The sequence below is a fragment of the Psammomys obesus genome, unplaced genomic scaffold (genome assembly GCF_907164565.1).
Source record: "Psammomys obesus unplaced genomic scaffold, mPsaObe1.curated_primary_1811, whole genome shotgun sequence".
Taxonomy (NCBI): domain Eukaryota; kingdom Metazoa; phylum Chordata; class Mammalia; order Rodentia; family Muridae; genus Psammomys; species Psammomys obesus.
The window spans coordinates 3,426,732-3,451,573 of NW_026596234.1; the positions used below are offsets into that span (position 1 = coordinate 3,426,732).

At 48.5% G+C, this 24,842-nt stretch overlaps 1 protein-coding gene across 4 annotated transcripts in view; it reads right to left on the minus strand.

Annotated features, from left to right (window-relative positions):
• Phactr3 (phosphatase and actin regulator 3) overlaps positions 1 to 24,842 on the minus strand; it is a 210,951-nt gene that overhangs the window by 32,638 nt on the left and 153,471 nt on the right. For all 4 annotated transcript variants that reach the window (XM_055596275.1, XM_055596274.1, XM_055596277.1 and 1 more), the window contains exons 6-7: positions 22,027 to 22,201; positions 21,091 to 21,338 (exon numbers count right to left, since the gene is read on the minus strand). In XM_055596275.1, coding sequence (XP_055452250.1) covers positions 21,091 to 21,338; positions 22,027 to 22,201 — 423 coding nt within the window. The remainder of the gene's footprint in view (positions 1 to 21,090; positions 21,339 to 22,026; positions 22,202 to 24,842) is intronic.

The following is a 24,842-nucleotide window of genomic DNA, read 5'->3' on the forward strand; positions in this document are numbered from 1 at the left end:
CACACACACACACACACACACACACACACACACACACACACACACACGTGCACACGCACAGAGAGTCAGTTGGTGTTTCTGAAAGCTGTGGTGTCTTAATGAACTTAGGACATTAGGATCTAGGGAGGAATCCCTCGTGAATGTCGAGGGCTGGCCCCTGGCAAGGGAAAGATGGCTGCTCTCTGGGCATTGCTGCATGCTCAACCACAGGAGTCCACTGGCTGCGGCATCCTCACAGTTAGGTGAGTCTCGAAGTCACTGTGAACGCCTCAGGGTCATGACTACAAACTCGGTCAGGTCTGCTCTTAACTGAGAGATCCTCTCACGGGTACCTCTGGTCAGGAATGAAAAATTTCCCTACATGAGATCTTTGTGAATTAATTCACATCTCTGTATTCCCAGTCTCAGGTCCACCACAGGACACACAGTAAGGCCACAGCAAGAACTTCTGGGATGTCTTCAGCAAGGTCCAGCCTGGAGGCTATGGTGTCAGCTACTCAGCATTCAAGGAGCAATAGCAATTAAAGGAAGATTCCAGGGAAAAAGTCTACAATGACCACTTTGAGTAGGCCTTCTGCCCGACAGGATCAGTCCTGAGGAGCATGTATCTGGCGAACAGTCTACCAGAGCGCAGGAAGTGAAGGCTGAAAAGCAAGATAAGACTTCCTGTTCCTTCAGCTCCAAGGACTCTCAGGACCATACTTCTTCCTAGTACCTGCTCTTTGATCTAGACTAGGAGCCAGCCCTATCACCAACAAATCAGACATGCGACAGGGGACAGACAGGTCTCTATCACGTTCTGTAGAACGTCTCTATAGCCTATTGTAGACAGGTCTCTCTCACACACATACATTGATAGTGATTCGTTTCCTCTGAGCTAACCTCTCACCCAGATGCTGCCTCGGGAGGAATTTGAGGCTCCTAGGCCTCAGGAGTGTGACAGAGGACAGCAGTAATACGTGCAAGAGGCAATGGGGAGAGAAACTCAACACTTTTCGTATCAGAGATAACGTTAACCATCCATCCAGGGATGACTGACAGATGGACAGCCTTAGATCCCAATCAGGGTTCTAACTGGTGGGGGTGGGGTAGTTCTCCGCTCTGCAATGTTAACACCCTGTTACCGATGCTGAATAAAGCACAGCTTACAGATTCGGCGCCTGCCCCTGCTTCCTGTTATGAGAGGAAGCATGGACCCTGCTATCCTAGCTGCACAAGAACACAAGCTGAGGCTTCTGTAAGTCTTATTTATGAAAGTATGAAATTAAATACACCCTAGACACCCAAGGAGGCAGGTAGGAGTCTTCTGTGGCTGGACAGCTGTTAACTCATGGTACATCCCACAGGTGGGAATCTGTATTCCTCTATATGGCAGAGCTCATGTGTAATGGGTAGTTTGATGTCGACTTGACATAAGCTAGAGTCATCAGAGAAGAGAAAGCCTCAATTGAGAAAATGCCTCCATAAGTTCACACTGCAGGCAAGCCTTTGGGGTATTTTCTTAATTAGTGATTGACAGGGGAGGGCCTCACCCACTGTGGGTGGAGCCATCCCCTGGGCTGGTGGTCCTGGGTTCTATAAGAAAGCAAACTGTGCAAGCCATGGGGAGCAAGTCAGTAAGCAGCACCCCTCATGGCCTCAACATCAGCTCTTGCCTCCAGGTTCCTGGTCTGACTTTGTTCTACGATGAACAGTGATATGGAAGTATAAGCCAAGTAAACCCTTTCCTCCCCAAGTTGCTGTTTGGTCATGGTGGTTCGTCATAGCAATAGAAACCAGAACTAAGACAACATGTCACTGAGACAGGAAACATTCATGACATCACTAAGGAAAAAAAAGAAATACATTATAATGAAGATTCATGAACATGGGCCTGATTTTGTAACTATTCATAATTTCATTATAGACTGAGGGCAAGAATTATTTTACTCACTCATTCTGGTTTTCTGTATTGAGGTTTGTTCTGACATAAACAGTTGCCTGGTGTTAAGTAAATAAGGGCCTGAGGCGAATGTGTCTCAGGAGGTTTGGTAAAGATGCTGGGGAAAGTTTCTCTTCTGTAACACAAGGAAACCTGGTTTTATTCACAAACTTCCAGAACTGACTTTTTCAGAACTCTGGGAACTAACCTAAAGATTCAGCAATGTAGAAGTGTCTATTCAAGAAACAGAGGAGGAAAGTCTGAGTGCTGGAAAGGACCAAGGGAAGATGGCTCCTTCCTTGAGTACTAGATGGCCTAGCCAGCAGCTGACCACAGCTCGGGGCTGACTGAAGCTCAGAGCTGCACCTGGCCATCTGCACTCCCAGGCCCCGGCCTCAACAGCCTCCATGATCCACTGCACAGGATGGGGATGGGTTATGGACAACCTCTGCCTCCACCATCCTGCTGTCACGTAGGCTCAGATACCCTCAGTTGCTACCTGCTCTGTAGTCCCAGGCTGCTGAACCAGCCCGTGTCCTCCCAGCTCTGATAAACCTGCTCCTCTGGGCACACACTTGCTCATGCAGGTGAGCTCTGGACTCACCCCTTTCCTTCTCTGTCTGCTCAATTCATATGACATATGGCACTGTCAAGAACAGAAAAGGGAAGAGAGACCATGAGAACACCAGCATCTACTTCTGCCCACCGTGAACGAACTGGATTCTCTTTTCACCCCCAAGGAACGGCAACAGCAAGGAAAACAAAAAAAACAAAACAACAGACAAAGTATAAGAATAGTTTTCGGATGCTGACAATAAGCAGCAATGGAAGGAAAGCTGGAGGAACCAGAACGGAATGAGGTACTCCATACCTTCCTCTGCCTCTGGAAGCTAAGGAGCAACTGCTGAGGGCTACTTACATCCTAACATTCAAGCCTCCAAAGAGTGCCTTGCATGCTGGGGTCCATGTTGAAGACACCATGCCTTTCCTGCTAAAGCCTGAGCAGTAACAAGGACCCTAAAGAACCCTTTGGCACACCGTCAGGCCAAGCTTGTGAGCCCTGTGCCTGAAGCTGTGCCTGAGGTTATAAAAGGTATGTCTTATTTGGCATGGATGTAAGCTGTTGGCACCCTGCCAGAGCACAGGGACATGAGTGCCAGGCCAAAAGGGAACCCCTGGCCTGCCACAGCACCCACACTCCTCACCCTGACACTCATGAGTCATGGGGTACCTTTCATGCACCTGCCTCACTCCCGGTGCCCTAGGGCAACAATAGGGAGGGAAAGAGAGCAGCTGCAGGGGCCTCAAGGGCAGCAGGTGTGCTCCACGGTCGTCCTCCCCCGCAGAGCCTTCTGGGTGTCCCTTGTTAGAAGAGCCAGTTGTACATCGACTCAGTGGAGAGAGATGATGGGTCGAGGGAGCTCAGCAGTGGTGGAGGGCTCTGCCCACTTACCCTGTGACATTTGAACTCAGACAACGTCTGCAGGGTCATGCTGCAGAGAATACGACAGATGAACCCTCTGGGGAAGGTGCCTCTGTACCCAAAACAAAAGTGAGAAACAACTGGAGTTCAAGTCCAGACTGAGCTGCACCATGAATTCAAGGCCAGCCTGGACTACATATGACACTACCAGGAAAGAATACAAATGGGAAATGAGGCCATGGGAACAGCAACATCTCCTTCTGCTCAGTGTGTGTGGATTGGGTTCTCTTTTCAGTGCAAGGAAAAGTAGAACTCAACGTATAAGAGTGATCTTCAGATCCTGAAAATAAGCAGCCATGGGGGAAGCTGGAGAGATGAGCATTGAGTGAGGCCTGCCCTGGACTCTAGCAAATGCCTTTGAATGGATGCTGGGCTGTGGCTTAAGGGGCCCAGAAACAGGCCCAGGAACTGAGTAGAGAAGATGAAGCAGAGAGGCCCAAAGGGCCTGCAGCTGGAGTTGTGGGACAAAAGGCTGGAAAAGCTGAGCACGAACCACCATGGTGTGCAGACTCCCTTAAGCCTTTAGCTGGTATCTGCCTATGAAAGAGAGCCAGGGAGATTCGGCCCAGTACCTAAGGGTACGAGGAGATCCAGGGCTGTGCCCCATGCCCACCATCAGTCAGGCTGGAACATGCTGTGATTGTCCGGACCCTGGGAAGGGTGCACAGATGGTCCTGATCTTTGGAACGAGCAGTTACCAGCCAGATGGAACTTAGTTCCACTTCTGTCTAAGAAATCGTAAAAACCAGACCAGGATGTGTGAGGCCGTTTCCAAGTAACCGAGCTGTTTCCCAGAATAAAACTCAACAGTTATTTATAGGACTGGAAGAGCATCCGACACCCAAGAAATAGATTCACGATGTGTGTCAGCCAACCGAAACTCCCTACGCCTACAGAGAAGCGGGAGGGGCTCGACCAAGCTCCACCAGCACAAAGGACCCCATGTTGAGCTTGTCATCACTGTCACTGACAGTGAGAAGACCTTAGTGGCCTGGAGAGACAGATAGTCATGCTGTGGCATAATGAAGGGAACCACAGCCACCCAGAAGCAGTATACTCAGGTGGCACTCACTGGAAGGCAACTCAGGCAATTCGGACTCAACACATGCCAAAAATATCTCTTGGGGGGATGAAGGTAAATACTGTTTCAGAAATTAGGTAGGAAGCGACAAGAATCCATGACAACGAGACATGACAAAAGAAATCCTTTAGGCTTAGGTGATAGGGAAAGGGCTGACTTCAGTTGGAAACCTGAAATCTGAACAAGGAAAGAGGAGATGTGGAAATGGTGTCTGCAATGCATAGATGAATTCTTATTTAATCCTCCTCAAAGAAATCTGGCTTTTAAAACTTACCTTACTTTTTAATTATCTGTATTTGTATGCGGGTCTATGCAATTTGTGAGCATAGGTCTCTTTGAAGTCCAGAAGATGACATCAGGTCCCCTGGAGCTGAGTTACAGGTGGTTGAAAGCTACCAACTTAGTTACTGGGATCAGACTCCGGTTCTCTGAAAGGGCAGTATATTCTCTTAGCTGCCTAGCTATCCCTCCAGCCCAAGAGGACTGAGTTTATCAATAATAGCAGCAGAGAGCGGAAAAAGAGAAAAAGACACAGCCACTATAAGGTGATTGCCCCAAAGGGAAGGCAACATAATCAGACTTTGGGGTATGGCTCAGTGGGTAGACTGCCTGGCCAGCAACCATGAAGCCCTCAGTTCAGTCCCCAGGACTGTGTAAGAGTCAGGCACAAAATGAATAAAGTGTAATTAATAAAAAATAAATAAAAGATTTAAAAAAAAAAAAAGAGTCAGGCACAGTGGCAACTACCTGCTATCCCAGCACTAGAGAAGCAGAAAAAGGAAAATGGGAGATTCAGGAGTTCAAGGTTACCCTCGGCCATACAGTTAATCTGAGATCAGCCTGGACTACATGAGTCCCTATCTCAAAAACAAACAAGGCTGGAAAGATAGCTCAGCATTAAAAACACTGGTTGCTCTTGCAGAAGAGCTGGGTTTGGCTCCTAGAACCCACAACCCTTTGCAACTCCTGTTCCAGGGGATCTGATGACCTCTTCAGAGCTTCTTAGGCTCTTTCATATATGTAGTGAATGTACATATACTCAGGAACACAAACATACATAAAGTATTCTTAAAAAACCACATACCCAGCAGGAACTGTCTCTGACATGAACTCTGTGGCTGGCTCTTTGATAACCTTCTCCTGAAGGGGAGGGCAGCCTTACTAGGCCACAGCGGAAGACAATGCAGTCAGTCCTGATGAGACCTGATAGACTAGGGTCAGATGGAAGGGAAAGAGAACCTCCCCTACCATTGGAGAGGGGCATGGGGGGAGATGAGGGAGGGAGGGTGGGATTTCGAGGGGTAAAGGGAGGGGGCTACAGCTGGGATACAAAGTGAATAAACTGTAATTAATAAAAATAAATAAATTTTAAAAAAAGAAAAAACCCACATACCCAAACAGTAGATTTAAATGTGAAAAAAATTAATCATATTCATGTAAATATTCTGTATACTCTAAATTAAAAAAAATGAGCATGACTGAAAAGCAGGACAAAAGTCTACGCTACCACATAGTAGCCACTAAGAAAGCAGAGGGGAGGCGCCCTATTCTCATTTTAGCCAAAGAGAGCTGAAGAGAGCCATTAACAGGTGGAGATTTTCAGTGCAAACTCGTTTTTCAGAGATAGGAGATTGCTGCACATAGAGGTCATACAGAGTCTAAACATGATGGACCTTCTTCAGACCTCTTTCCTACATCATTCACAGAAGTAGTAAACAGAAACTTGGGCAACAGGGCAGACTCGAACACACCCACCAGCACCACCAGGCTGACACAGAATTCACACACATCAGAGATCATGTTCACAAGCCTCCAAGTACACGAGCCCTCTGTACCAGGACAGATCCTGTTCTGGGTCATGGAACAAGTCGACAGATTTCAAAGACCTCAATTCATACAAAACATGTTCTCAGACTAGGGTGGAACAAAACTAGAAACCAAAAAGATCTCTTCAAATATAACCAGACACTATTAAAATAAATATATTTAATTTCTGAGAAACCCAAAGTTCCAAGAAGAACTCACAACAGCAAGGCAAAGGATTCCGAAACAAATGGAATATATCAAAGTGATGCTAAGGGGATGTTTACAGCATTGAGCTCCTTATTAAAAAAGAACTAGCTCAAGCAATTGGCCTCAGACTCTACCTCAATAGCCTAGAAAAAGAACAAAGTGAACCGTAGGGATGGACACAAAGTAATACTAAAGTTCAGAGCAGAAACAAAAGTCAGTGAATGAGAAGATTGGTAAAACTGTAGTTACAATGCTCCCAAAGGAGGAAGAAGGAGAAGGAGAGAGAGAGAGAGAGAGAGAGAGGTCATCTGAGTCCCCAATCTTAGAAAGATGTAAGAGGACATTTCCAGTGATTTTATGCTACTAAACTGCCAATTTAGATGACATAAACTAGTGCTAGCCAGTTTTTATGTCAACTTTTATGTCAGCTTCTCAGGGTCATCTGGGAAGAAGAGATATTGAAAAAAGGCCTCCCTTTAGGACTGGCCTGTAGGAGAGCCTTTTGAGCATTTTCTTGATGGGTGATTGATGTGGGAGGGCCCAGCCCTCTGTGGACAGTGCCACTAATGGGCTGGTGGTCCTGGGCGGTATAAGAAAGCAGGCTCAGCAAGCCATGAGGAGGGAGCCAATGAGCAGCGTTTCAGCCACGGTCTCTGCTTCAGTTACTGCCTCTGCTTCAGTTCCTGTCTCCGAGTTCCTGCACTGGCTTTCCTGGATGACAGATTCTATTCTGTAAGGTGCAATAAACCCTTTCCTCCCCACATTGCTTTTGGTGACAGTGTTTTAATCACAGCAATGGAAAAGTAGCTAAAGACATAATTTCTGGAGCAATACAAGTTACCAAAATTCTCTTGAGTGACCTAATCACCTCATTATCTATTAAATAATGATAACAAACTTGGAGGAGCACATGATCTCTGATGGTGTTCTGTGTCAGTCTGGAGGTGTTGGCTCTTATCTATTACATAAAAGTAACTTCTAGCTGATTCTGTGGGCTGTATTCTCCTGTTTCCTTGATTCCTCTGGCTACTACAGTTCTTCCTACCCCTTTTCCTCAGGCTTTCCTGAGCTCCCAGAGGAGGGATCTGGCAAAGATTTCTAATTTGGGCTTTCTCTTCACCCAGTATTTTTGGCTGTGGATCTGCCCCCATCAGCAGCCAGAGGAAGACTCTCTAATGACAACTTGGCTGGGCACGGGTCTTTGTGTATAGCAGAATATTACTAGGAATAATTTTATTGTTTTTTTTTTCCCCTATCCTAGGGTCTCTGGGCTATCTAGCCTCTGGTTCATGGTCATTCAGGCAGCATCAGAGCCTGGGCTGCCTCCCCTGGTGTGGGCCTCAAATTAGAACACTCCCAAAAGTTCTGCACAAGCAAGGCTCATAGGGCCTCACAGAGACTGAAGAGGAAATTACGGAGCCTGCTGGGACTGTACTACATCCTCTGCATGCATGTCATTCTTCTGACACAAACCAAAATCTCTCGTTATGAAGGAATAGGCAGACTGGGTCAACCAGAGTTGTTAGCTTAGAGTGTTTGTGGGACTCCTAACAGAGGGAGTGTTTTGCCTGATCTGGGGACCCTTTCCCTTCTACTAAGTTGCCTCATTCACCCTTGATAAGAGGGTTTGTCCCTTGTCTTATTGTTTCGTGTTGTGCTATGTTCAGTGCATAACCCTAAAAGGCCTGCTCTTCTCTGAAGGGAAATGGAGGAGGAGTACATCTGGGAGAGAAGGGAGGAAACTGGGAGGGATGGATGGAGTGGAAACTGTGGTCAGAATGTAATGTATGAGAAAAAATACATTTAAAAAGTAACTTGTAGTTTAAAACTTTGTTACACACACGTATGTTTACACATATGCACACCTATACAGAAAAATGATTTTTAACAAAACATTCTTAAATATTAAATAACATTGATGCTATATAAATTACTGAAGAAAACTGAAGAAATTACTCCTTCACAATTCATTCAGTGAAACCAGAATTTTCTGGTTTTTTCTACTTTTAAGACCAGAAAGCTAAAGACCAACATCTCATAAGAATAATGACATAAAATTTAAAACAACAACAACAACAAAAATGTACCTGGCTCTGAGGAGCAATGGACAGTGTACTGAATTTCTAAAACAAAAAACTTAGTAAATCTTATGGCTTGTAAAAATGGGGCCTCCATACATGTTTACACACAGACATACATGAACCTGAACACGTGTGCCCATACACATACACGAACACTCATACCAAATAAAAAAGGGACTAATGCTACCCGGTTCCACATCTTACTTAGATGTGATAACAAGGTGTGTGGTGTTCTCAGCTACAGAAGCAACAGGGCAGAGGAACAGGAAACAATGTCCGGGAGTTGAATCTCAACCCCACATGTAGAGTGAACTAATTGTTGCTAAGTGTGCAAGAGTATTCCAATGGAGAAATGTCTTTTCAACGAATGGCACAGATCTAATGGATAATCATTTTTTAAATGACCTTTGATTCATCAATCACACTGTGCATTATAGCTAAATATATTCCATGGACACAAATGTGAAGCCTCAAAACAAACTTTGGGGAGAAAACAGTTGTGACCAAGATTCTTCTGCACAAACCGAAAGCTCTAGGCATGAAGGAATGAACGGATTGGGTCTGTTAGTCATGATATTAACCGCTCTTTCCAGCAGGGGCATCAGAACAAGACTGGCCTGGAAGAGAATGTATGTGAAGTGTGAGGTGGAAAGTCCTGAACAGCCATCTGAGATGTCCCACGTCTCTCACTTAAGGAAATAAGCAGCCTTGTCTTCAAAGCCGGGGAAAATGTTCAAAGAGACAGAAAATAACCATATGAAAAAAAAATGTACATTTTAAATCAGTCTGGAAACCAAGCCATCTGAGACACTCATGCCCACCCCTACACTGGCTAAATTCACACACTCATGTGAAACACAGCAAAGGGTGTAAAAGGAGCTAGAACTAGCACGGTGTTGGCGGCGACAGGAAATGCAGGCATCTCCGAAAACCGCTTTGTCAGGGTGTGCATGTTCATGTGCATACATGTATGTGCGTGCTCAGGAGAATATGTATGCATGTGCATGGAGGCCAGAGGTCAACCTCAAGAGCCTTTCTCAGTCTCTCCCCATCTCACTTTTTGAGCCAGGGTCTCTCATTGAACCTGGAACTCACTGAATGTTCTAGACAATCCAGCTAGCCAGATCCAGGAATCAATCCTCTTGTCTCTGCCTTCCCGGAGATTGCAGGCACACGCTGCCACACCCACCACACCCAGCTGTTTTACCTGGGTGCTGGGATCAAAACTCAGGTCCTGGGGTGTGCAGGAAGAGCCAGCCCTTTACCCACTGAGCCATCCCAGCCTCTGGCCGTTTGTTCAACTGCTGAACCCCTTTCACACAGCCCAGATATTCTATTCTTTCTATTCTTTCCCCCCACGGAAACACAAGTGCAGACACACAAAGGCTTGTACACAAGTGCATGCCACGCGAGTGCCCATCGGCTACAGCTGTACAAAGACTAGCGCCTAGTTAAGTACTCAGCAGTGGAAATGGGCTGCTGATTAATCCACAGCCTTCACGTGTCTCAGAAGAACTCGGAAGAAGCCAAATGGAAGCACACTTCCTTCCTGTGCCAGGAATAATCTAGAACCCCCATCCAGCCCAGGGGAAAAATTAGGCGAGTGCACATGCTCCAGAGAACAAGACTCACTACAGGGCAACAGCACAAATGTGACCAAGTCCCCTGTTCTGCCAACTGGGGTCTTGGAGCCAACCTTACATAGAAGGAACTCTGATGTAAAAATCCTGGCTGCAAACACCTAAAAGAGGAAGCTCCAGCCTGGGCCTGTTCAGAGGGAAGGCTTGGAGTCCAACCTCACATAATTCACACGAGGAATCCAGATACAGTTGTTTTTTTTTTTTTTTTTCCCAAATAAGCAAAATACCAGGACTTTTAGAGAAAACAGAAGAATATGTTTACGACTTGAGAAGATTTTTCCAGTGTGTTCTAGGCTAGCCCACAGCTATCGGCTCACTGTGATGCTCTCATACACATGCCATTAGGCTTAGTGCTCAGTTATGACCCTCCACACTACATACTGATTTTTACATACAGATGTGCTACAAGAGACAAACAAATGCATAGGCACAGAAGTTCCTGGGCATGGGGGATGGATGTCCTGGGAAAGCCAGAGGCAAGCAACGTTACAGAGGGGCACAGAAAGTGGGGTAGGAAGCCATGCTGTCCCAGTTGTGCTGATGAAGCACAGACTGTGTGCTTCTTAATGTGGCCAACCGCATCTCACTGACGTTACATAGAAAGTGACTGGAGACGTCCTTGCCCGTGGTTCTGCCAAATAGCGGCAAAACCATGGTTCTGACTTATTTTGTGGACCTCTGTTCAAAGGTTCGTCCATCACCTTCTATCACCTGTGGTCCCTCTCCCTGAGGTCCTGGTGGACACACACAGTCTGTACCCAGCCCAGCATCCCTTCCTGTCTACCTTCTTCCTTGCCTACGATGCCACAGAAACGTCCTCTCACTTCCTGGAGAATGTCTAGGCCTGTCTAGTCTTTGTACCAACTCTTCCTCGTGCTCACAATTCTCCCCGCACGGATGGTTTCTTCTTGAAATACCTTACCTCCCGGGGGTTACCACACTGTGCGGAGTTATTGCTTACTTTCAGGCTCATCAAGTAGGTGGTGTCCACCACACACCCGCCTGGCTTGGTAGTATGCTTGCTGGGAGCTGGCCATGGGCTCCAGGGGAGAAAAGAACCCTAACTGTCTTGGCCACACTTGATCCCCAGGCCTCGAACAGGGCCAGGCACACAGAGGATGCTAAGATGAATCGGCAAGAGGCGTGGATCTAGACCCGTTTATCCTTCCCAGATGCCTAGTCTGCCCCCAGCTGCACGGAACACCACCACCACCTCAGCTGCCGTTAGGACCACACCAGCACCTTAGGTAACACAGCCGGCAGCTTCTCTCTAGAGAGAGGAAGGAAGTACTGGGTTGGCTAAGGCTGGCAGGGAAGAAAGGCTCTCCCTGATAGTCCTGTGTGGTGGTGGGGATGGAAGGAGCAACGAAGAGAGGGGACTGGCCTCACAGGGTCTCATGTGCAAGACAGAAAATCTCGCCCGTGCACCCGTGTCTGGATATGCATTGAATGTGCCCCCTCTACTCCATGGTGGATAAGCACTGGACCATGGGGAACCCCTGGGCAGGCAGCTGTACTTGAGAGATGGAAGTGGGGAAGGTTCCTTCAAAACTGACACAGAGTGGAAGCATCGCTTGTCATCACACAAGGAGCAGGCAGGACACATGTTTGCCTAGTCACCAAGTGGCCCCAGTCTTCCTCTCCCCAGGCAGCACTCTTTAAGGCCAGTGGTCCCAAGAGAGCAAGACAGGAAGCAGTTTGTCTGCACGTGGAGCTGCAGCCAGGCCGCTCCCTACTGGCTAGAGGGCTTGCTCCAGCCACTGGAATTAAAGCTGAAGGGAGTGCAGGAGTCTGCTCCTCCCCAGGTAGCTAATAAGGACACTGACACCATGGGCACCTGGAGTGTGCTGGGTAGTGGTCATCTGAGAGCAGAGGTGGCTACCTTCTGCCTCAGGGAAGCGTGTCCTCTGCTTCAGCTACGAAATCCCTGTGAATGTCTTAAACCGACAGTGGCTGGGACAAAAGAAGTCTCCTTCCCCAGCACACCTCAGCTCTAGAAGACACTATGGTCCAGGCTGGCCTGGGCACCACTTGCCCGAAGTGCCGCGCCTGGGTGTTTGCTCTGGCAATGATGCCCAAGCAATCGGGAATTTGGGAATTAGAATTTAATTTACTGTATCTGTGTGTGCAGCTGAGTGTGTCTGTGCACTGCACGCATGCCATGCCCTGCGGGGTCAGAGAGGGGTGTCAGACCCCCTGAAAACAGGGATTACGGAAGGTTGTGAGGTGCTGGGAACCAAACCAGCGTCCTCTGGAAGAGCAGCCAGGGCTCGGGACTGCTGAGCCCTATCTGCAGCCCATAGCCACAAAGTTTTAAAGGCCTCTGTGCATCTAACCATGAGTCTCTCCATCCTTCATTACAGTAAAGAGAGGCGAACCACAGGGAGGTGGCCACTGTTGAAGAGGTCTGTGTGTACAACAGAGGGAGCACCTACTGACTCTTCACCGTACTCACGATCCCCCATAAATGCTGCTAACTGCCCAGAGGAGCCTCCACAAACATCTATTCCAAGTTTAAAAGTTGTCCCACTGCAGGTCAGGTGGTCCGGGTGCTGAGACCACTGGAGCATAAAGCCTTACACAGTGGGAATGAGATGAAGATGCTTGTGAAAGAGAAGCAGAAGAGCGTTCAGTTGGCTGCCCTCTGCCATCCTCCAGCGCATCACAGCCCTCTCAAACACCCAAATAGACAGCACCTTGTTCCTGGAATCACGAGACTCCAGAAGTGGAGAAAAGTAAATTTCCATCCTTTCTTTGTAAATTGCCTGGCATCGGGCGTTCTGTTATAGCAGTGTAGAAGAACAAAGAGGACCTGCTAACCTCAGGTCCTCCATAGCGTCTTTCCAAAAATCTACCATTTTTGAACTCTGTATTTAAGCAAAGCAGCTCTCTTGTTGGGGATCGTAAAATCAAGACATCGATCAACACTGAAAGACACTGAAGAGTCTCTGGGACCTGCAGAGTCAAACATGCAGCTAAGACTTGGTGCTTTCTGCGACCAGCACATCCATGTCACTGGTGTCCAGCTGTGCTTTACTCTTCTAGTAGTTGTTTTTAAGATTTATTTTTTGTATTATGAGTGTTCTCCCTGCCTGCCAGAAGAGGGCAGCAGATTCCAATATAGATGAGCCACATGTGGTTGCTGGGAATTGAACTCAGGACCTCTGGAAGAGCAGACGGTGCTCCTAACCACCGAACCATCTCTCTATCCCCCTGTGCTTTACTCTTAATAAATGGTAAGATGATGAATGCACAAAAAAATGTTTTAATTAAACTTATTTATGACTTTTAATCTGTAAGTATGCTATTTGTATACCTATTTTGTAGTTCTATATAGGCAGGGTTGTATAAAAAATAAATGCTCAAATGAAAAGGAGTTGGAAGTGGGGAGCAGGAAGCTTAGCCCAGCAACATCTCTTTGTCGCACTTGTCACACTGTCATATTTGCACAGAGGCATCTGTGAGCCTCTTAGCACCAACTGGACCTCCACAAGCCTCCATCAGCTGTGTGGTGATGTGTGTAAATGCCTTTAACAGGATAAAGACTTCATCATGTAAGTGTTGTCTCATCAGTGAGATGGTGACCTGACAAGAAGCAACGTAAGAGGGGGTTGGAGGGATGGCTCAGGGGTTGAGAGCACCAGCTGCTCCTGCAGAGGAGTCCGTTCAATTCCCAGCACCCATGTGGTACAACCGCCTGTAAGCCAGTTCCATGAAATCAGGAGCCTGCTTCTGGCCTCGGTGATGCACTTACATACATGAAGACAAATACTCATATAGATAGATAGATAGATAGATAGATAGATAGATAGATAGATAGATAGATGTGAGGGAGGACAGTGTAGACAAATACTCATACAGATAGATAGATGATAGATAGATAGATAGATAGATAGATAGATAGATAGATAGATAGATAGATAGAACTGAGGAGAATTTATTTTGGCTTACAGTTTGGTGGAGCACAGCCATCACCGTGGAAGATGTGGCAGCAGGGCTGTGAATGCAGCATGAGCCTTAGGAAGCTGCTCATACTGCATCCTTAGGGAACAGAGAAGGAGGATGCCTGCTCAGCAGGGATGTCCGCCCCTCCTTCCTGCCCCTTGTATTCAGTCTTTGAAGCCAGCCTACCTTTAGGATGGGTCCTCCCTCTTCAGTTAAACCTCCTGGGAAACACCCATCTGGGTGAGCCTATGAAGGTGTCTTCTAGAATCACTTCTAGAAGTGATTCTAAACTCAGTCAAGCTGACAATGGGAGATTAACCATTACACCACATAAGCCTGTTAGCTGTAAAGAGAACCCAATAAGTACCTATTAACTGTTAGAAAGCCCCACACAGACACCTATTCACGGGATACACCGCTCAATAAACATGTGTTAACTTCGTAGAGACAACAACAGATTGCTTTACTGCAAAGGCAGAACATCATAAGCCCGGACAATCTCCTCAACCTGTTACCTGCTGCTGCTTTCACACAGAAGACTTCACATTCCCTAATAAAGCTATCACAATAGAATGGTGCCAATGGAAGAAGATAAGAGCCCAGATATAGACCCTTGTGATGCCGGCTGACCCCTGTAAAGGTGCCAGGAGCACACAATGGAGGAAAAGACATTATCTCTGACAAATGGTATCCAGGGAAAACGGACATCACACCTGAGCTCTTGCCACATACCTCTCCTCTCACACTCCAACGAAAATTGATGTGAAATGGATAAAAGATGTTAACATTAGACCTGAAACTGCAGAATGATAACAAGAAAACACTAGGTAAATGTCCCACAGCATTGTGGGTAAAGACTTCCTGTGTAAAACCAAAAATCCAAGTGCAGAAGAAGGAAAAAAACAAAACAATAGGATGCATCAAATTAAAACTCCTATATATCATTGGAAATGGGCAGGATAATGAGACCACACCACTAGGGATACAGTGTGTGCCAGCCCTTCTTTAGATATGAGGCCGATACCTGACTTGCAGAAGAAATTTGCATCAGTAGCAAGAAAAAAAATTCTGTTTTCAAAATGCAGGAAAGGACAGAAATTGGAAATGAGCAAATGAGGGCTGGGGAAATGGCTCAGAAGGAAAAGCGCTTGCCACACACATTTGAGGAATTAAATTCAGATCCCCAGCACATGTGCAGAAAACAAGGAGGGAGGATCTGAGAGGCTGCAGGTGAGCCAGTTTGGGCCATCAGGTGAGCCCTCTGCCAACGAAAGACCTCATCTCAAGAGAGGTGGGGAGCAACTGAAGGCCCAACCTCCAGCCTGCAGAGGCACACACACAAGACAGACAGACCACCCCGATGGACAGACAGTCCACTGTCACCACACACAAGAGGAATGGGAGTTACATCACAGGGGATTTCAGCCCTCACCTGCCAGAAATGGCCAGTAGGGAAAAGGCAGGTGACAGTGAGGGTTGTCAAGGATAGGGAGGAAGAAAATCCTTGTACACGGCTGGTACAAGGATTTGGGACCTCAGCTCAGAATAGTATCCTGAGGCCTCTCAGAAAATGCAAGCTCTATCGCATACCCAGACATGCCATTCATGAGTATTAATCAAAGGAATTAAAACCAGTTATGCCAGGGGCTGGATAGCTCAGCAGTTATGACTGCTCTATGTTCTTCCAGATGACCGAGTCCCTGGTGCTCATGTCCTACAGCTCACAATAGCCTGTAACTCCAGCTCTAGGGAACCCAATAACCTCCTCCGGCCTCATAAGTGGCATATATACACTGACACAAAAATAAAGATATTTAAGACTCAGTGTGTCAGAACCTGTGCCTTTGGCAGCTTGGTTCACTAAAGCTAAAACAGAAGATTGATCTCCGAATGAACAGATAAAGACAGCACGGAATAAACCAGAGAACAGAATAGTAATTTGCTTTGGCAAAGGAACTTGATTTCACTATGTACTGTATTGGTGAACACTAGAGGGCCCCAGGTTGCGCAAACCCCACCGGCACAAAGAGGCACCGTGTGCTTCCAGTGATGTATGTTAAGCTGTCAAATTCCTGGAAGTTTGGGGTGAACTGTGGTGACCTGAGGCTGGAGTGTGGTGAAGGGAGAAGAGATGTGGTTGGAAGAATAAACCTTTTCGGTGATCTTGGGGAAGGAGCTTTAATGTCCTATGCTGTGCACGGGGCCACAATAAGACTCAGCAGGCCTCCAAAATGGCAAAAGGAGATGTTTAGATGTCAGCGCTTCCTGCATATGAGAGACGATGAGCTTGTTTCCTTGCCTGGCTTGATCATTCCGAAATGATCCAATATGGCCATGCATGGGAACATCACACCATACCAATGTCCTGTCTATACAGTTGCCATTTGTCAACCAGAACAAAGCTAAGGGGCTTAGTCCTGGGGAAGTGGCTCAGCGGGTAAGGAGTGTTTGCTGTCCAACCATGAAGACCTGAGTTCAAATCCCCAGGGACTCTGTAAAGAGCAGGACTTGGGCACACACATGCCTGGGCAGCGAGAGGGCAGAGACAAAAATGTCACTGAGGCTTGCTGTCTGTCAGGTTCAGTGAGACCTGTCTCAGGGAGTCATAGAGCACGCACACCCACGCGCATGCTCCACACACACAGCCAAAGCCATACATACACAGTTAAGACTTCGATTCTTAACTGTGGCGGGAGTTCAGGAGTGACTGGTGAACTCGTCGGTTTCGCCAGCGACGTGGAGGCAACAGGATATTTACTCACACAGCCCTCAGAAATGCATACACATATACATGCATGTATACATGAAGATTCATGGGGCTGTGGTCAAACAGTTCACCCAGCTGTGGGGGCTGACAAGCTCAAAACTCAAAACCAGCCCAAGAGGCTGGGAGCTTAGCAGGGCTCACAGTTCACAGGACTGATGGGACTCGTGGAAGCCAGACATTAGCCCTGAGGGTCCCCAAGCTCCTTTGTTGTCTTCACACAGCAGCGGAATCCCTGAGGGCACTCCCTCCTGCAAGGCCCCCGAGGGTGTGTGCTATACACACCTACGGCACATCTTCACAGCACCCCACATGCATGTGGTGAAAAAGCTAAAGGGGCTGCCATCTTGCTAGAGGGGCATACAGGTATTTAGAAAGTTGTCATCCACAGAGGCAACAGACCACACAGTTCTGACCAAGTAACAGATAAGAAGTGCCAGGTGTCAGCTCTGAAATGAAAACCTTAAGGCACCACTGACTGGCTATGACTGGTGTGACTGGCTGGCCACCGAGTCCCACCCTGACGTCTCTGCTGTTTGGTGTCCAGTGAGGACAAACAAAGCTTTGTCTTCCTCACCCAAAACGCCCACCAGCTTGTCCCAGTGATCAGAATCGGAACTGCCGCGGCCCAGCGTGTTTGTGCGAGTGCAGCGCCACCTGCTGGCCACAGAGCATGGCTTTCCCAGCCGAGAGCCCCAGCTTGCCAGCAGAGATGATGGTTTTGACACCTGGCATCCACAGCACAGTGATGAGTTTGGAAGGGTCTTGAACCATCACAGGAGACCCCTACAGTTTTCTCCATGCAGACAAAACGGGACTCAAACGACACACTCTTTTCACATGTCCACTGAGGACTATGCGGCCAGTGGGTAGGCTATACTCAGAACCCAAGAACAGTGCTCTCTGTGTAGTGTCTGCCACTCTGTCAAATGGTTGCACCTACTTTTTTTAGGGGTCTGTCTAAAAAATGTCATGCCTCTCTTTGCCCTGATGACCTCTGCAACTTGCTATTTTAAGTAACAGAAATACCGCCGTCAACTAGCCCTAATCATTAGAAACATTGTGTCTTCTCTGTATTGTTCAATTTTCTTACTTCTGTGATGAAATACCTGATTTCTTTTGGATCAAGGTTTGGGAGTACAATCCATCAGAGTGAGGGGAGGCCTGGTGGGAATGAGCGTGAGGCAGCTGCTCACGTGCACCCACAGTCAGGAAGCAGAGGAATAGGAATGTCAGTTCTCTGCCTGCTTGGAATCCTCTTCTCCTTTCATCACGACTGGGCCCTCAGCCTGAGGGATGGCTGATCACTCGGTGGATCTTCTCCCACACCTCAAGAGTTAAGCTTCTCACAGACTACCCAGGGGTGTGTCTCCTGGGTGATCCCAAATCCTGCCAAACTGTTGATGATCATCGACCCTCAACATTTTCCTGGGTCCCTTCTTTGTAATTCGCTACGTGGCTGGTGTGTATATGAGTTTGGTCTCGGGACCTTTGCCTCCTGGGAGTACCTTGGGAAAGCTTATACCTCACAGCCCACACATCCTGTCACCTGCTCAATGCTCTGCTGTCTACTCGGGGTAGCACCAACATCACCGACTTAACGACTCCTACTGACCACCACCCAGCGCAAATCCAGTTTCCTGTTACAGGCAGCATCACTGAGAGCCGCTGCACAGCCCGGCTTAGCAGGCAGCAGGTGCTGGGAACATGGACCCCATGTGATGGTATGTGGGGTGGTCACAACCTCGCTAAGGGATACTGCTGGCGTCTCTGCTGAGAGGCCCAACCCTCCCCAATCACCCGCCTCCCCAAATTACTAAGCTGTAACCTGAGCCTTCACAGTCTTCCTGGGACAGTATAGTAAAGTTGTCTTTAGAGGTGGTAAAGTCATGAAGGGGAAGCCTTCCTGACGGAGTTGATGCCTTGGTAAGACACGCGGACACTCGGCAACTGCTTCTCTTTCTGCTGTGCGAGGCTGCCACATAGGAGTCGGGAGGCCGCTACCTCCAGACATCACATCTTGGATCTCCAGGCACATCCCTGACATTCTGTTATAGAGGCCAAGCTATTGCAGCGTTGGTGAAGTTCTGACCTGCCTCATCATAGCTGGGAACATGGCTGGGACACTCCCTATGTGTCCTGGCCCTGTAGCTTGTGGGGACCGATAACTGGGGTGGATGGAGTCTGCATGCAGAAACAAACAATACAGGGAGCTGAAAAAAATATCCCAGAAAGGTTTGCTCTGTCGTTCACCTTCCTGCTGAAACCCTCAGATCTGAGTTCCCACCCTCATCTATACTCCCTGGCATCAGGTACAGGCATGATATGACAGACAAGCCCATGTGACTCTAGTCAGGGCTGAAGGGAGAAGAGAAGACAAACACAAACGACTCCTTCTAGAGCATCGGTTCTTAACCTGTGGGTCCTGTACACCAGGTGTTTACATTAGGACGCATAACAGAAGCAAGATTATAGTTATGAAGTCAAAACAGAACAGTTTCACAGTTGGGGGTCACAACAGGAAGAAGGGCGTGAAAGGGTCACAATCTTTGGAAGGTTCAGAACTACTGATCTAGGCACACATTAAGATGGCTTCTTGTGGAATTTGCCTTTCGTTACTGGAGGATTCTCTGAAGCACTGCTTTACCCGAGGCTGACCACGTACGCCCAGAGTGTCTGAGTCTGTGCAGAGTCTGTGTGCATGGAAAAGCCTGTATGTGCTAGTGTACATGCACGGAGCTCTGTACCTAAGAAACATAAAACTGGAGCCCAGGAAGCTTCTCACTATACTGCATACATCACGCATCCCTCCCGGAAGTCCAGCTACCAGAATATGACCACGGCAAACATCTATGGCACAGACTGTGGCCGGCAAATGGTCTGTGCCCCAGCCATGGAGAAACTCCATTGTTTTCAAATATTAAGTTCTGAGGCAAGGGGCTTGAGAAAGTTTTCCTTGGAGCATCCCTAAGGGACGCCAGGAGCGCGTGCATGTGACAGAGGCTGAACCTTGGCTCGGGGGAAGAGGATGAGAAGATACACACAAGACAGGTCCAACTGCTGCCTTCATTTTCCTGTTTCTATACCACACAGCAGCTGCGATGATGAGAATGGGGTCTCAATTTAAGAGGCTAAGGATAGGACCCAGTAGCTCTGTCTGACCTTGTCTGGAGCCAGAAAGATGGCCTTATGGGAAGTTCCCACTGTGAATAATCGTCCTCTCCAAAGCAATGTGTGTGTGTGTGTGTGTGTGTGTGTGTGTGTGTGTGCTCAAGAGGGCAGACTGGGCCAAGCATGAGGTTCCCAGGTAAAAAGGTGCACAGGTGTCTGTCCCTTGGGGGACTTTACTCTTGTGGCTAGGAGTCAAGCTGACATCTCCACATGGCCCACCGCTGCCCTGGAGGAGGAGAGATGCCCCCCCCTGGGAGGCTTTCGTTACTTGAGGACCTCCCGTGGCATGCTCCAGGGTGTTCACACTTTCCGAAGCTCACACAGCCATGCCCTGTTCTGAGGGGCAGCAAGGACTACACCACCTACCCACAGCAAAGGTGTTGCTGAGTGAAGGAGGAATTGACAGCCATCCAGCCCATCACTGCTGTTTAAAGAGAAGGGCTCCAGAGCAGGGAGCTTCGGGACGTCCCACCTTCTCTTTAAATGGCAGTGGTCTGCAGGAAGAGTGTGAGATTCCTGCCTCCTCGATGTCAGTGAAAGGGGGGGCTGTAGTCCACAACATCTCTAACCCCGGTCCTTAGGGCAGGAGTTGCTTATACCTGGAGAATGCAGATCTGGACTCCAAGACCCCATCTCCTCAGGTTTTAAAATCAGAATGTACACCATGGCCATATGCACATCACCTCCATGCCTTTGGCTAGGTCATGCTGAGCATGTCACTTCAAGCTCACTCACAGCTCCATAACTGATGTATTGCCAAAAGGCACTGGAACGAACATCCAGCCTTCCAGACACAAGTTCACCCAGTGTCTTTGGAGTCTTTGCTGGGCCTTGCACCCCAAGGGAAGGGCCCACTCTCCAAGAAAAAGCACCCCTCTGTCTCTAGTTGCAGGCCCTCTACTTGGCCCCGTCCCAGCTAGCAGAAAAGCGTCAGCTTCTGTGTGGCGCAGCACTGCCTGATGTCCCTCCCCCTGGCCATTGCCCTCCTTACCGGAGATGACAGAGTCGTTGAGCGCCTCCTCATCCTGATACAGAAGCAAGTCATCCTTGAGCTCAGAGCTCAGCATCAGGTTCTCCTTGTTCTCCTCCGAGTCTTTGGCGACAGTCCGCTTGTTCTCCGAGGCCCCGTCAAAGCTCCACGCCTCCTCCCTCTCCTTCCCCCGCTCCATGCTGGATGTCCTGGACAGACGCACATCCATCCGCTTCTTTGGAGACCCTCTGCCTTCCCGTCCTTGGAAACTAAATGGGAAAGATGGCTCATGTTACACGTCCCCGTTTGCTGGAAACCAACAGGAACCAGAGAAGTAGACCTTGCGGGCACTGCAGTGCTGGTGGCCCTGGACGGTTTCTCAGCTTAGTCCTGGCACCTTGTATGGAGAGCTTTGAAGGGAACCTGGGACTTTGGCTCTGCACTGTGCCCTGTCTGAATGCAGAGGATGTGTGCTAAATAAATCCTGCCAGCCTGGGTAGTTCAACTATTCAAACCAAAGGCTTCAGAGACCTGAGAGAGACGTTGTGTCCCTCCAATATGACACCAAACTAGCATGTGTTCTGTGTGCTGCCTCTCCTCCAGTAAGCTCCCTTTTCCCTCACACCAGCCATAAGCCATCAAAATCAAGGGAGTGGTGGTACAGGGCACCCTGTATTCTCATCCTTAGATCCTCAAGCCCTTCGGAGTCATAAACTAAGAACAGCCCTTTCTCCCAACTACTCCCTCCCAGGAAGCCCCCAACTCCCACCTGAGGGACCATGCAGGGAGTCTCCTGGTTGAGTTTCCATGTGCACAACCCCTGTCCTAAGAAAGTCAAGATGGATCCAAGGGAACAAGAACCCAGCCCAGGCTCTGGGTGACTACACAAGTGCGGGGCAGGGGGGATTCCTCCCAGGGGCCTGTGGGTAGCACAAGTGGGCAGTGTTGGAGCCTCACCTGTCCTGGCGGTGCTTCGTGGCCAGTGCCCTGTGTAGCTCCTCAATCACACGGCTAGGGGGCAGTGGCCGGTGGACAGCAGTTAGATGAGGGGACCCCGTGGGTGTGGCAAGCTGTCCTCGGAGTGCAGGGTCATTGCTCTTCATGCTGGGGCCTTGGAAGAGTGCAGCTTGACCTAGGGCAGAGCAATCATGATCACAAGCATCAGCCTCCACGTGAGGACCACGGACATGAGGAAGATGTGAGGGTTTACTCATCATGCTTTGCCAGCCCACCTGACCTACATGCAGGCACCATCCAGATTCTGTTCCCAGGGAAGAGACCAGGATATGACTCTGCCCTACTCCCTACATTGACGGCATCACTCCACTGCGGAAGAACTCTGCCATGTCAAGACCAATGTTCTGCAAGGACAGGGGCAGACGACACACTTCCCTCGTCTCTTTGAGGAGCTGGCTTCCCAGACCCGTTCTTTGCTACATGGAAATTCTAAATATGTCCTATGCTCTGCAGCCACCCTTCTTCTGCCTCGGCCCTCTCAACGTTGCCTGTTCTCGCTCAGCCTCTCCCTGCAACTCAGCCCTCAGGGCTCATTCTGGAATGGGAATCCTGTCACAGCCTTCTTGTCTTCCTTTCCATATGGCTCAGACTCATGGCCTGAGTCCCAAAGCTCCTTGAGCTGCCCCAGCTCTGAGCCTTTGGAAACCCTTCTCCTCCTCTGCTGCAATAGAGACCTCTGAGTGTCACCCCTGTCTGGGGCCTCAAGTACCAGGCCAGCAGGACCATCCCTCACTTTTTTCCCTCTTGTGCATGAGAGAGGGGCTGGGGCTGTCACCCATGTGGACGGATGGGACAGGGTTCCAGTTCTTGCTTGATGTGTCAACCATGCCCTGATCACTCACAGGCATTGCGTGCACCCAGAGCCCTGTCTAGTCAGCACCACCTATAGTCCTTACCAGAGCAGTTGTACAAACAGAAAAAGGCTTACAGCTTAGTTGGTAGCCAGGCTGTGATCTCACCAAAGGGGTCTACACCACAGTCAGCCACGTCACTATCACTCCAGCACCACAAAACAGAAACAAAGACCAACCCACAGTAGGCACAGCAAAACGGAGCCCTCAGCATTTCCGAGGATCATGGTAACCCACCGACAGACTAACATATGCCTAGGCATGCTTCTGACTGTTTCCAAGAGGAAACAAACAAACAAACAAACAACAACCAAGGTTCAAGATGGTGTTCCCAGGAGGCACCTGGCTCCAGCTGCACCAGGAAGAGCAAGCTATTGAAATAGGAGGAGGCCAGGGAAGGATTTGAGCTCATCAACCTGTGGAGGCCAGACAGATGACATGCAGGGAGCCAGAGGCCTCTGGAGTCAGAGGAAAGGGAAGGGCAGTGACAGAGGCATATAAGCCCACCCTGAACAGATGTTTATCATGAATGCCTTTCACCCAGGACCAGTATGGCTGTAAAGAGAGCTCAGCTGGTAAAGGACTGTGTCTTGGGAGCAGAGGGGCCTGAATTCAATTCCTTAGAACTCATGCTAAAATTATACTTTATATATGAATATATATATATATATATCCCTATATGTCGATATATGTATATATATATATGTGTATATATCCGTGTATACATCCAAGTGTGGCAGTATGTGCTTATAATATCAGCACTGGGGAGCTGTGGGGACAGGGAAGGGTCTCTAGGGGAAGGAGTCAAGCACCAGACAGGAACTGACTGATTCTGCCATCTAGTGCTCCCATGTGGAAACAAATGTCCCAGGAAAGAAAGGAAAAGAAGGCCAACCAAGGCAGAGCTGCCCAGGTTCTGGAAGTCCTGAGCTCATGACCACCTTCGGTCCATTCAATGACTGTCCGCACAGGAAGCCTGCTGCCTGAGTTCCTTTCACTGAGATAAGGGTGATGCGAGGTGTTGATGGGCAGGCTGTGGGCAGATCCTAGGAACCCAGAGACTGTGGATAAGGGCGAGTCATAGTGAGGGAAGTGCTCACACTCTGAGGTGGGAGCCTCAAATGGAACAGAAACAGAAAGTGCACAGACTATCAGAACACATGAGGGGATCACGTTTTCTGTAGGGGACAGAGAGGCATTTGATGTTCAACCAAATGATTTTGAAGTGTTTCAGATGTCAACACTTGGAAAGGGGGAATTATCACAAACATGGAAACCAAATCCTAAAATAGTATTGTTTCACCTCAAAATTTCCACTCTACGTGGTCGCACCGAACAGAAACTGAATTTTTTAATTCATTTCCTGTGATGTAGGAAGCAGTGTTCCGATCACCCGTTCATTCATACCTCATTCCATCACACAACTGCCTACATCTCCCTGGCACCTGCTATACACCAGACACAATAGCTGCACCTATCTGATGGTAAAAGTAGAGACCATGTGCCACTGGGGCGCATCTGGACACAGGGCAGAGGCAACAGCGCAAGGCAACAGAATAAGTTTGCTGGCCTGAAGTGGGGCCTGTCATATTTTGGGGGGGGGGCAGAATAAAGTTTGAGTCTGTATCAGATGCAGGATCTGGGAGACGTTCCATTCGCTAAGTTTTCTGAGCTGTGCACAGGACTCTTGCCCCTCCTCCCTCTAGGGTCAGCCTAGTGAGGGATGTGTGTGTAGTGCCTTGTGTAAGTGGCTTGCCTGAGTCGGGTTCTGCCCTCTGCCATCTATTTGTGTCCATTGCTTCCAAGAAGAGCATGTAGGAGTGTGCTTTTAAAAAAGTAGCCACCACTCAGTGAACAGCCAGCCTGTCCATGGGACCAAGGTGGCTGTCCCTGAAGGCTCAATGG